Source organism: Mus pahari, chromosome 4 (genome assembly GCF_900095145.1).
Source record: "Mus pahari chromosome 4, PAHARI_EIJ_v1.1, whole genome shotgun sequence".
NCBI classification, from domain to species: Eukaryota; Metazoa; Chordata; class Mammalia; order Rodentia; family Muridae; genus Mus; species Mus pahari.
In genome coordinates this window covers 84741382-84754233 of record NC_034593.1, presented here as the reverse complement: position 1 = coordinate 84754233, position 12852 = coordinate 84741382, and the positions used below count along the sequence as shown (strand labels likewise).

At 41.2% G+C, this 12852-nt stretch overlaps 1 protein-coding gene across 5 annotated transcripts in view; it reads right to left on the bottom strand.

Moving 5' to 3' along the window:
• Positions 1–252: 252 nt before the first annotated feature.
• Positions 253–12852, bottom strand: part of Tdrkh (tudor and KH domain containing) — a 20048-nt gene continuing 7448 nt past the window's right edge. The window contains exons 2-14 of one of the 5 annotated variants that reach the window (XM_021195688.2): positions 10045–10194; positions 9172–9278; positions 8277–8466; positions 7300–7439; positions 6890–7211; positions 4970–5130; positions 4665–4837; positions 4447–4511; positions 3980–4131; positions 3717–3818; positions 2725–2821; positions 2236–2327; positions 253–2072 (exon numbers count right to left, since the gene is read on the bottom strand). In XM_021195688.2, coding sequence (XP_021051347.1) covers positions 2278–2327; positions 2725–2821; positions 3717–3818; positions 3980–4131; positions 4447–4511; positions 4665–4837; positions 4970–5130; positions 6890–7211; positions 7300–7439; positions 8277–8466; positions 9172–9278; positions 10045–10168 — 1683 coding nt within the window. In that variant the 5' untranslated portion in view covers positions 10169–10194 and the 3' untranslated portion in view covers positions 253–2072; positions 2236–2277. Of the gene's footprint in view, positions 2328–2467; positions 2822–3716; positions 3819–3979; positions 4132–4446; positions 4512–4664; positions 4838–4969; positions 5131–6708; positions 7212–7299; positions 7440–8276; positions 8467–9171; positions 9279–10044; positions 10195–12852 lie in introns of those variants that run through there. The other 4 variants (XM_029537760.1, XM_029537759.1, XM_029537758.1 and 1 more) reach the window with 4 other exon arrangements.

Below are 12852 nucleotides of genomic sequence, written 5' to 3'. Positions count from 1 at the left end.
ATACATCCTAAGGGAAAGAATTATAAGATAACAAGAGAGCATTTCAGACACAGACAACAGCAAGTACTAGAAAAATGGCAGAAGCAGCATAGGATGAGCTATAAACTGACAAGAACACATTAAAAAAATAGGGATTTTTTTTGGGGGGTGGGGAACAGGGTGTCATGTAGCCCAGGTTATCCTCAAATACACTGTGTAGCAGTGACAGACCTCAAGTTAATTCTTCCACTTAAACCTCTCAAGTGCTGAGAATAGGTGTGTTCCATTGTTTTTATTTCTAAATTTTATTTCTTTTCAAATTTTAGATATGTACATGAATGTTTTGCCTGCATGTATATATGTACACCATATGCATACCTGGTGCACACGTAAGTTAGAAGAGAGAACTAAGTCCCCTGGGACTAGAATTAAAAGATGGTTGTGAGTAACCATGTGGGTGGTGAGAATTGAACCTGGGTTTTCTATAAGAGCAGACAGTGTTCTTAACCTTTGAGCATCTTTCCAGTCCCACACAATTGGTTTTAATAGGCTTTTTATAAAATTAACTGCAGGTCTTATGACCTCCATCCCTGAGGGAAAAGAGCACCGAGGAAACCAGAGACAAAATGGCCTCCAGCGTCTATTGCGTAGCAACCCCAATGCCTGGCTGAACACACTTCACAGGGGCCTGTCTAGGCTTCTCTAGAGTATAAGAGATGCTCAAACTGCTCCTTCCTTGATGTCTTTCTGCTAACTTGCCATGCTGCAAATGACACAAGTGCTACTCTATACCACTGAGCTACATCCCTAGCTTCTTTTTGAGACAGCATCTTACTAAGTTGCTCAGGCATGGCCTTTAACTTTCACTCACTCTCACTGGCCTCAAAGTGAGGCTGGGTATAGGCCTGGGACACCAGGCATGGTTACTAACACTAGAGTTTAGAGAAGCCTATATAAGGCATCCATGTGTTCAGTTTAGATTTCCCAGTTCACCTTGCCTCATTTCCTAAAGTTCATTTGTTATATCATTGTGCATTTGTATTTAATTCTAAGTACTGTCACAAGTCTCAGTGGTGTCTTGCACTACTGTCAGCAATGGAAAGATGAAAGAAGGAAAGTAAGTTTATAGTGAAGACCTACTTCTAGAACCCTAATACAGGCCTTCTCTGATGTGTAAGCAGGTTTGTGTACATAGCTGAAACTGGCTATGGCTCTGAGGGAGTAGTGGACTTCTGCAGTGCCTTTACAGGAAGAGTGTGACTACTTGTATGGGAAGGACATCTGTCTCAAGGTGCCTCCGTTTGTGAGGTGCTGGCAATTACTATCAAGGCTTACTCAGGAGAGACTTTACCCACAGGCCTATTTCCACGCTGTGACTGAGAATGTGTTTTTAGATAATTTTTGAGAACTTTATTTAGCAAACAATTCCCAAAATTTAGTGGAACTATACATTCTTTCTTTCTCTCTAGTTGTGTATATACATAGACACATATTTGTAACACATGTTTACACATTTCCTAAGATATTTTCCCTTCTAGTTGTATTTTAACTAAAGTTCACAAAGAAATAGTTGGAGGACTATTTCAAAAAACCCATCTCCAATAACCTCGGCAACTGTGGGTGAGAGGTGGTACTCTCTTCCGCTTTGATGAGGCTTTTAAATATATTTATGCTGATTTGCCTTATCTCCTGATAACCACAGTCTTCTGAATCCACCAAATACTTCCTATAACTACAGTCACCTGATAAGGTGAGTCAGAAATCTGCAGAATCATCACTTCCAATGCCCAAACTCTGGCTGTTTCTCAGCCTCAAAAAGAACATAGCTCAGCAGTAATGCAAATTGTTACTAGCAGAGGGAACTGAACCTGATATGAAGAGGCTGGGAATTATACAGCATTCAAACATTGAAAGATAGGGGAGGAACCAGAGGAGTGAAGTGGAGAAATCTGTCTCCATTTGTCTCCATCTGTCACTTTCTGGTAGATCCAATGAAACAAAAAATGGATTTGATCCACAGCAAGCCACACCATGTGAAGTAAAGGACTTCATGGATCTCTCTATCATAGACTCCTCTCTCCTGGCACCACACCCTGCCAAAGACATAGACACAAAAAACTTAAAAGGACTCTGAGAGCAAGTTAAGCTGCATCAAAGATGCCGCAGAGAAATGTACACACATAGGAGCACAGGGTAGAGGGTGTTGTCATCCCCGTTACTTTCCTGTTGCTAAAGACAGATGACAGCACCACTCACACAGCAAAGCAGATGGCTGATCCAGCAGCTGAAGCCCAGACTTCAGAATAAGTCGTCTTCAAGGTTATCATCACCAGACACAGAGGCAGCTTCTACCAAGCAGAAACAAGTAAGTAAGATTGCCTTATTCTAGCTGGCACTGCTAGTGAGGCTCAGGAGAAAAATGGGTGGTTCTCCTAAGAGCCAAGTGGTTTTCTGTTTTAGATAGGATCTCATGCAGTGTAGGCTGGCCTCAACTTCTCTATGTAGCTGAGTATGACCATGACCTTGTGATACTCCTCCCTCCACTCACCAATGATGGAATTATAGGTATATGTCCCTCTCCTAAGTGTGTCATACTCAGGGGTTTGTGAATACTAGTCAAGTACTCTATCAACCAAGCCACATTCCCCAGTCCCAGAACCAAGTTTCAACTTAACCTCTCTAATATGGACAGACTCAGAAAAGGTAATTTTTCAAGAAGTTGTATGAAATTACCGCTGTTTATACCTGACAAGCTGAGGCAGGACAGGGTATGTGGTATCTCTTCAGGGCTCTTTTTTGTTTCAGTGAGTATGCTTGCAAGAGAATCACCTGTCTCTGTGGCCTTAAGGCATGGAAGAAGAAAAAAAGGAGAGTGTCTTAACTGGTGGCCTATTATTTTGACCATAGGTACTGGTTAAAGCAGCTTTTGGCTGCTGAGAAAGATGATACCTTTAATCACATTTTTTTTTGTATTTTTGTTTTTCAAGACAGGGTTTCTCTGTATAGCCCTGGCTGTCCTGGAACTCGCTTTGTAGACCAGGCTGGCCTCGAACTCAGAAATTTGCCTGCCTCTGCCTCCCAAGTGCTGGGATTAAAGGTGTGCACCACCATTTAATCACATTTTTAATTAGCCTGGAAAATGAAGTAAATCTTGAGATCGATTCCCAGTCCATGCTAAATGAATGCCTTCTTGGATACTCACACATTTGGCATACACACACACACACATGATTAAAATATAGTTAGGGAGCCGGGTGTGGTGGCGCATGCCTTTAAACCCAGCACTTGGGAGGCAGAGGCAGGCGGATTTCTGAGTTTGAGGCCAGCCTGGTCTACAAAGTGAGTTCCAGGACAGCCAGGGCTATACAAAGAAACCCTGCCTCAAAAAACCAAACCAAACCAAACCAAACCAAACCAAAATACAGTTAGGGGCTATGGAGATGGCACAGAGGCTAACAGCATTGTTCTTCCAGATGACCCAGGTTTAGTTCCAGCACCTCCCAACAGCTTACAACTGTCTGTTAAGTCTAGCTCCAGGGGATCCAAACCCCTTTTCTGGCTTCCTCAGGCACTACATGAATGTGGTATAAAGATACACATGTAGGCAACACACATATACATATGAAAAACTCATGAAAATCTTGTAAAACTGATAAAATATTATGGCTACACACTTTCATTGTGCCTCTATGCATTAGACTTTCCTGGAAGATACACCTTAAATGATAATGACTTACCATGTCCTTCAACATATTTGGTACAGTTCTATTTTCTTCCATGTCTTCAGGAAGTTCAACTGCATACCCTTTACGAACTAATTCTAGCCCAATATCAAGCTTCTGAAAATGAAAAATGAGTGTTTTCTTGTAAGGGAGAGCAAATTTGCAACTGAAATAGGGTGAGATAGCAGATATTCCAAAGTAGAAGTGATATCAGGTAAGGGTTTCTGGGACTGAAGATATGGATGATGCAGTAAGCAGTGTATGAACCCCACCCTTACCTTCTCATCGCTGGTATCATACAAATAGATCTTTGGCCAAGTTGAGATTCCAGTCTGGACGTAGCTAGAAATCTTGGCCACCAGGGGCTTCCAGTCAGCACAGTGAGTGAGTCTGTCAAACTCATCTAGAGCTTCCTCTTCCCACTCTTCACCTGGAAAAAGATCATAGGGGAAAAAGGGGCTGAGCCTCAGAGCAGATAAGAGTATGTCAGTGCTGGTAAGAATAGGAATACAGCCTGGAGAGAAACTGAAACTACATTTTTCTTCCCAGAAATATAGTTATGTTCTTCTCTGGTACATTTGCATTTGACTGCCAAGCCAAGTTTCTGTGCTTTCTAGTGCTGATAAGGAAAAGGCACTAGAGTTTCCAAAACCCAAAAAGCTTGGGAATGTGAGAATTCCTTTTATGCGCGGTATGAATGTTACTCATTTGGAGTTAAAATCAATAGGTGGCATGACTGGTTTACCTGTGGGGGCAATCCGTGCCAGACTGCATTCTATTGCTTGAAATGGGAGGCTTAGAAAGTCACTCCTAAAATAAAAGAAATTGAAATTAGAATCCCAGATACCACATGTCCCCTTCTAAATCCTCTTGATGGTATGTGTCAATAGCTCACAACTTTATGGCCAGGAGTAAGACAACAGTTGGGTTTCTAGCAGATCCCATACTGGCTTCTGAACTCACCTGAGAGCCCTGAGATCCTTTAGTGCACAATCTCCATTATCTCCAAAGTCAACAAAGTAGAGGTCCAAGTTTCCATTTTCCAAGGTTCCAAGAACCCGGGCTCGATACCAGGAACCATTTGTAGATAAAGGTGCTGCTACAATGTCTCCTACATGCACAGTCAAGTCTTCAGGCTATTTGTGGGGATAGGAAGTCGACGGGGTTATTATGAAGTTGTAGCTAATAAACAGAAGAACAGAGGAAGGGAATATGTTACTGTGAAAAAAAAAAAGCCCCAGACTAGCTTTCTCCCTATGGCAACTCACCAGACTATTCTCATAGTGCTGGGTCATCTCACTGACAAGTTTATCCAACTGCAGGCTGCGGGAACCAATGATTTGGATCCAGAAGTGATTAGGGTGTTCAGAAGCAGAAACGTAGACTTCTAGGTACTCATCAGCATGGAAACTGAAGTCAGGACTGGGAACTGAACACAGGGGTAAGGATGGTGACCATATCAGTACCATCTTTGATTGGAATGGGGAGACTGCATCAGGGAGATGAAAGACTCAAATACCCAGTGGCTGTTTACCATTTTAGAAATGGTTAGAGACACAACTTGGCAACTCGTACAAAAATGTCCTGAAGAAAGGTACTGAGTTATCGTCTATGCCTTTCTACGTAACTAGGTTTATACTATCATTCTCCATGTACTCAAATGAGGCATCAATTATAGTGAAGGTTAAGCCTCCATCTGTTAAGTCTGGCAGGGTCAATAAAAAAGTACATAGGCAGCAATTCTGTTCACTCCAGATTCTATTCTACCAGGGATGTATTATGTGAACCTAGGCAAGCCCACTAATATCTTTTAGGGGTTCTGCACTTTCTTGTTCAAGCTAGCATCTTTGCATAGAAGAGGAAACCGATGGTCATTTCATTCTTCAATGACATTTAGAAACAGTAATGAGACAGGCAACATAAAAACTGGGCTGAGAATTTTTATGCAAAAAAGTATGCCTAGATATGAGTGCTTAGCAACAAATGGGAGATCTACAGCAACCCCAAACCCACTTTCTACCCAGGCTCAGAGAATACCATGAATGAGGGACAGAAAGAATTTAAGGACCAGAGTATGAGAAGTTGTGAAATGTGTCTTTTGGATATTATAAGGTGGTTGCACACATGAAATCACAGAAGCTGTGGTTACCTGTATAAGATCAAGCCAGTTATAATGCCAGCATGGATCAGGGAGGGCTCCTGAGCCCTATGCCTAGCTGAGGAAATATTGGCAGTTGTTGGATGCTGGGGGATGGACAGTCACTTCTCTCTGGGAATGTGGCCACTCATAGGTTACCCAAGCCCCAGTGGATGGCCCCACACTCATACACATATGGGTAGCACTAATTGGATATATGGATTATTAAAAAAAATGAAGCTGGGAGGAAGATATATTGGGGGAGCACAGGGGAACTTTAGATAGCAAGAAATATTGTGTACTCATATGAAATTTCTCAAGATAAAGTAAAAATGATTTAAAATAAGTGTTTAAGAAAAAAAAGTATGCTTCAGTTAGTCAAGTACTTGCCATGCAAGCATGAGGACTGTCCCCAGCTCCCACATAAAAATCAGGGTATGGTAACACATGCTTGTAATCCCAACCTCTGTGCTAGGGAGGCACAGATGGTGGAATTCCTGAGGCTCAGAGGCCAGTCAGTCTAGTCTAATCAGCAAGCCCTAGGTCCCAGAGAAGAGGCTTCGTCTGAAAAAAAAAAAAGAAGGTGAATGGTTTGGGGGAGCAACACAAAAAGCTGATCTCTAGCCTCCAGTGCACATGTATACATGCACTTGTGTGGACACTCACTCCATCCCATCTCTGCATGAATACACATAGGGCATAGCATATACATATGCATGTACACACACAAGCACCTGCACGAGGGCGCATACACACACATACATACACATAAAATATGTGTAAAAAGAGGATATAATAAAATTTAATTATTTGATGTATTACTCAGATCTGTTTCCTTTGTCAACATATTTCTATCTTATTTTCCTTCACTAGCTGTATTTATTATTAATGTTTGGTATTAAGCTAAGTAAAATATTACCAGAAAGGCATTATCTATGATGACAGAGAAGAAATCACAAAAACAGAATTTTTAATTGTTTCCTATTTTAAACAAGTTAAATCCAGTATTCCTGTCTTTCATATGGTTAATAGGCTCCTCTTCATTACATACTTTCAAACATGGACGTCTCTGGACTGCTCTGGGCACCAGAATTCTGAAAGCTGTCATCATTAGGTTTCTCCCAGGAACCGTCTTTTGGTCCTACAACAACCATATCACCACCTCCTTTGCGGAGAGGAACCTCCAGGGGTGTAGCTGGTCCCATGCTAGAACTGGTATTTTTCCATAAAGCTGCTTCTCCAGCTCCACCAGGCTCTGTCATCTCCTCTCTTCTCACACTGATTGGCTGCTTTCGTGGGACTCTAGTTTCTGCAGAATGGGCAATTCTCTTCCGAAGTTCTTCATCTTCTGAAACTTTCTCCAGTATCAGATGCTGTGGAAAACAAGAGAGGGTTACTTCTATGTAGTCAGATACTGACAGGATGGCCAGAGGGGTCACCCTTATACTCAGGTATACTTGCCTTAGCTGCTGCCACTTCCTTCTGTGTTCCTGAGATTTTTATAAGTCGTGAGAGTAGTAACGTTCCCTCTGATTCTTTGTCGCAAGTGATTTTGGCTCCAGAAGCCTTACAGATAGAACGAATCGTTTCACCGCCTCTCCCTACATTAATACAGAAAAACTGTCCTTTCTTCTAGGCCAACAATCAATGTAAGAGAAATCACTACTTTCCATGTTACAGAAAGGAGTAGGCGCATAACCAGTTTGATAGAATGTAAGACAGTAAATGAGAATTAGGAGCTACTGAAATAGCTACAGGAGAAAAGAGAATATAAGACTCTATTTTAACCATTTTATTTAAACTTATGCTTCTGATAGATTAACTTCAAGTCATTTTCACTTTCTGGCTACAAAGCAACTATACTTTATATTTCATCTGTAAGACACATGATATAGGGTGTTTCAGAATCCTGGACTAAGAACAGGACATTTGTCTCTAATAGCAGCACTAAAGAATGGGCCAGGGAAAAGCATAACAGGTACTCTCTGGACTGCTGTCTTCAAAGGTCTAGGGTATTCTGGGCACCTCTAGCATTCATATAAAAGCCTATTTTTAAAAATTAAATCTTTATTTTCTGTGTACATGTGTGTGTGTTTGTGTGGACCAGTGTGTACCATAGCAAATGTGTGGGGGTCAGAGGGTGACCGGGCTCTTTCCTCCCACCATGTGGGGCCCCAGACGGAACTCAGGTTATCAGGCTCAGGCAGTAGGTATCTTTATTCACAGAGCCACCTTGCTGACCCATACAAACCTGTTTGAAAGACTGATCATACTGCTTCTTGATTTAAAAAACAAACAAACACCAGTTCTGAAAAAAAGCTCTAAACTAAGTGTGTCTTTTTTCCTAACTAGGTGAAGGGGAGGCCAGGAAAACCCTCAGAAAAGACAGGCAAAGGTAAAGAATAAAGCAAACAGCAGAGGAGGCTGTCCAGTGGTACCTATGATTCTGCCCACAGATCTCTGAGGGACTGAGAGTTGCTCAAACACTGGGGTGTTCTCTGTCAGGATCTGATGGATTGCTGCTTTGGCCTTGCACACCTGAACAGGAAAACCACTGATAAGCAGCACTCGCTCATCGCCTACATCCTCGGTGTCCACATCAATCCGAGCGCCTGTCTGTTTCCGCAACTGTAGAGAGAAGGAGGCATACACTTGAAAGAACTTCAATTTGGGACTAGCTAAGGGTGTTCCATCAAACTCTGGGGAGACCAGTGGGGCTGGCCATAAGCCTCAGCTAGATCAAGAGACTACTAATGGCTCTCATTTATTTGTATTTATAATTTAAAATTAGTGACAAAGGCAATCCAGATAGTTAATTTAAAATCATTTCTCTCTGTGATTACATCTGTTTGCTAATTTTGTTTGGATTAGCAAATAAATATTCATCCATTCTCTCCCTCTCCCTCTCTGTGGAACCAACCCCAATCCTCCCAATGCTAGTAAGTACTTTACCAATGACCCACATTCCCAGTGAAAAGATTTTTCTTTCTTGACATTTTAGCTGAACAATGGAAGATGGAAGAATATGTAGGCAGCAATTCATTACTGTCATTTAATGGAAGTTCATTGACTACCTAATAAAAATATTCACGCTATATCAAGTTAAGATTCATCCAATCAAATACCATTTCAAGCTTAGTCATCTACCATCTGAAGAGAAGTTCTCATTTTTAAAAGAAAAACACTGCAGTTAGCTTAGTAAGTCCCTGTATTTTTTCTTTTAAAAATATGTGTATTATGGGTGTTTTGGAAAATGTGGTCAGAGGAAGGAAACAAGGAGTCAAGAAATAGATTTGATGTCTGGGAAAGCTATTAGCCTGCTCACACACTTACCTGTTTAATATTGGCTCCTTGTCGACCAATGATGAGCTTCACAGCCTCCTGGGGGACTCGCATCTCTATCTCAATGTCATCTTCTCCAACAAATGTCAATCTCTCTTCTGTGCAGACCATGACAGACCAGACTTAAATATGCTAAAGCTACTACTATCCCTCCCCTGAATCAGGCTGTCAGAGACCTAATTTAAGAGACAAACTGTAGCTCTTAACCACAATGAAAGACATAGCAACTGAGTGTGAGTCAGAAGGTCCCAAAAGACCAGAGCTGGGAATGGGTGTATAGCTTAGAGGTAAGGGTACAGTGCATACAGGGAGAAATTTCAATCCCCGGCACCTTACCTGCCCTCCTCCAAAGACCATTTGGCATTTTCTTTGGGATACTATTTCAGATGTTAATATGGGAAAAGAAGATTCTGGAGAGTAAAAGTTGTGAGCTTTTAGGATGCGACTCTAAGACATGACTTCTACAGAACAGTGAGGGCTAGGAGTTTTCTGGGGCTTTCATTAGTCTAAAAGCTCATTTTTATACTCGTCACTTCTTTGAAACCTGTTCTTTAGGTCCAGCTGCTGCCTATCATCTGACAGTTGGAGAGAAGCAGCAGAATGAGTATATATTTAAAAATCACATAGTTGGTTTTGTATGGGAAAGAGTCAGTGACATCATGAGTTCCCTTTATACACTAGCTTTCTAATAAAGAAAGAAAGAAAGAAAGAAAGAAAGAAAGAAAGAAAACCTTTTTCATGTTTCTCACAGGAAACCAATTATATTTTTAACAAATAGTACTGTTGTGGCAAGTAAAGTTTTCATTTCAGTTTAACAAAAGGAGATGGACTATTATTGTAAGCACTGCACAGCTCACCACATACCTCTGCTTTCCCTATATCGACGATATAGAATGTAAGCAACTGTTGCACTTGCTGGAATTCCAAGGCCCAGGGCTATTTTCTGAATAGTGGACAGGTTTGTCCATGAAGTTCGTTCAGTGGACATTTTCTGTTGAACTCTGAGTTAACATCCTGAAACAAACAAATCAAGAAATAATTTTTTTTGCCACTTGTCTAGTTGGAAGAGAGAAATGGGAACACACTATATTGGAAAACAAAAACAAACATATAACTCCACTAGGCCAGGAGGTAGTGTTGCATGCCTCTAATTCAGGCACTTGGGAGGCAGAGGCAGGTGGATTTCTTGAGTTTGAAGTCAGCCTGGTCTACAGAGTGAGTTCCAGGACAGCCAGGGCTACACATAGAGAAACCCTGTCTTGAAAACAACAAATAGAATAAAAGAATGAAAGGAAGAAAAACACTACTGCCCATTTCAAAAGCCCAGCTTTTTAAAAAAAATCTATTTCATGGGAAAAGTCTTAGGGTACTTTTAAAAATGTTAGCTAATGTACATGAAACAATACAGACAAACATTTCACTTTTTTCTGAAGAACTATATATTAAATTATTTTTAAATACAAAGAAATAAAAAATAAAAAAAAAAACCCACATATAGAAGAGAGCAGGGGCTGGTGAGATGGCTCAGTGGGTAAGAGCACCCGACTGCTCTTCCGAAGGTCCGGAGTTCAAATCCCAGCAACCACATGGTGGCTCAAAACCACCCATAACAAGATCTGATGCCCTCTTCTGGAGTGTCTGAAGATAGCTACAGTGTACTTACATATAATAAATAAATAAATCTTTAAAGAAGAGAGCAGGAGGTCCATCTTTGGGTCCCGGCATTTGTGGTGTTGAGTAGCTGAGAGCGAATTAAAAATGGGTGATGTTGAAAAAGACAAGATTTTTGTTCAGAAGTGTGTCCAGTGCCACACTGTGGAAAGGGAGGCAAGCATAAGACTGGACCAAACTCCCATGGCCTGTCTGGGCTGCTGGAGTCTCTTATACAGATGCCAACAAAAACAAAGGCACCATATGGGAAATGATACACTGATGGACTATTTGGAGAATCCCAAAAAGTACATCTGTTGGTGGAAGAATCTTCACTGGTATTAAGAAGGGAGAGCTGGGCATGGTGGCGCACGCCTTTAATCCCAGCACTCGGGAGGCAGAGGCAGGCGGATTTCTGAGTTTGAGGCCAGCCTGGTCTACAGAGTGAGTTCCAGGACAGCCAGGGCTATACAGAGAAACCCTGTCTCGAAAAACAAAACAAACAAACAAACAAAGAAGACCTAATAGCTTATCAAGAAAGCTGGTGAGTCACAATCTCTGCCTAGCTTCTTACAGAGCAAATGTCTCATGGCTTTTAATTCATTCAATATAACACAGATCATAATTACAGAGAGTAACATAACAACATTCTTACCAGACAGTTTAATAATTTAAGTCAAAGTGGCTTGTAGTAAACTGGAAGTTACCTTCTTAAAAACAACATTTCCAGATGCATAAATATTTTACTGTTCTTCCTTTCTCAGAATGGGATGGGACTTAATTAGTCATGTTCAATGTCCCACAAAGATGGAGCCATCACCTACTGAATGGTTTATATTTAGAATTATATAATTGGGCATATGAATATGTTTAAATACTAGGGAAATTCACTGTCTCAGAACCAAGGAAAAGATACCTGTATTTCAGTTTGTGTTCATCTTCCTGTTTCAGGCAGTGGCTAAACACCAGGAAGCAACTGTTTCTGATGCCGATTTAATTAAATTCCCTGTCAAAGGATCCTGCCTTTTAGTACTAGAAAAGCATTTAGTGTGGTTTATGTACAATTTCAAATAGAATATTTAACACTGAAAAACCCCACATATAGTTAGATTTCATACTGAACTACTTAAAATTCCTTATTAATATTTTTGGGCCTTTCCAGAAGCTGTGGTCTGCAAGGAGAGCCATTTTATGTCCAGTAAAGGTCTTGGCACTTTTTTTTGAGGTAGTCTTTGTTTAGCTTCACTGCATCTGGTTTCTATTTCTTTTTTGTCTTTCTCCTCCCTTTATTTCTTCTTCCTTCTCCTTTTCCTCCTCCTCCTTCTAAAAGATTTATTTAGTTTTAGTTTGTGTTCATCTGAGAGCCTCCATGTTTGTGTACCATGTGAGTCCAAGTGCCTGTCTGGGAAGGTCACAAGAGGGTGTCTGTCTCATCTCTTGGAAGTGGCATTACAATTGGTTGTAAGCCACCACGAAGGTGCTGGAAACTTAACCCTGGTTCTCTGCAAAAGCAACAAGAGCTCTTAACCACTGAGTCATCTCTTTGGCCACCATCTGCCTTCTTTTTACTGCACAACCAGGAGTAAAATGGAGCCCTACTAAGCTTCTTTCCCGGAACTTCCCAGGATAAACCAGATGACCTGTAGGAAGCCTTACGTTTTGCAACAGCAACAAGGCAGCTACTCCTTACAAAAATCTCTCTTTGTTTCTACACCCCTTTCCTTGGGTTCTTATCTTGTTTCCCTGTCCAGCAGGGTCTTTCTGAGTGTGGAGTTTGTGTCATTCAGTGCCTTCTATACACTGCTAATGTTACTGCTCTCTTTAGGCAACTTCATTGACATGTGTAGCTTCAATTGCTACCTACAGCCTAAAAATTCCCACAGTGCCTCACCTGCTCCACTTCAGAGGCACATCAGATCTCATTTAGCTGTCTTACTAGCTTTGCTGTGAGTCTCTGACTGCACTTCACTTTGCTGTCCAACAAATCTCTCCCCACTGCAATTTCTTTTTTTTTTTTTTTAA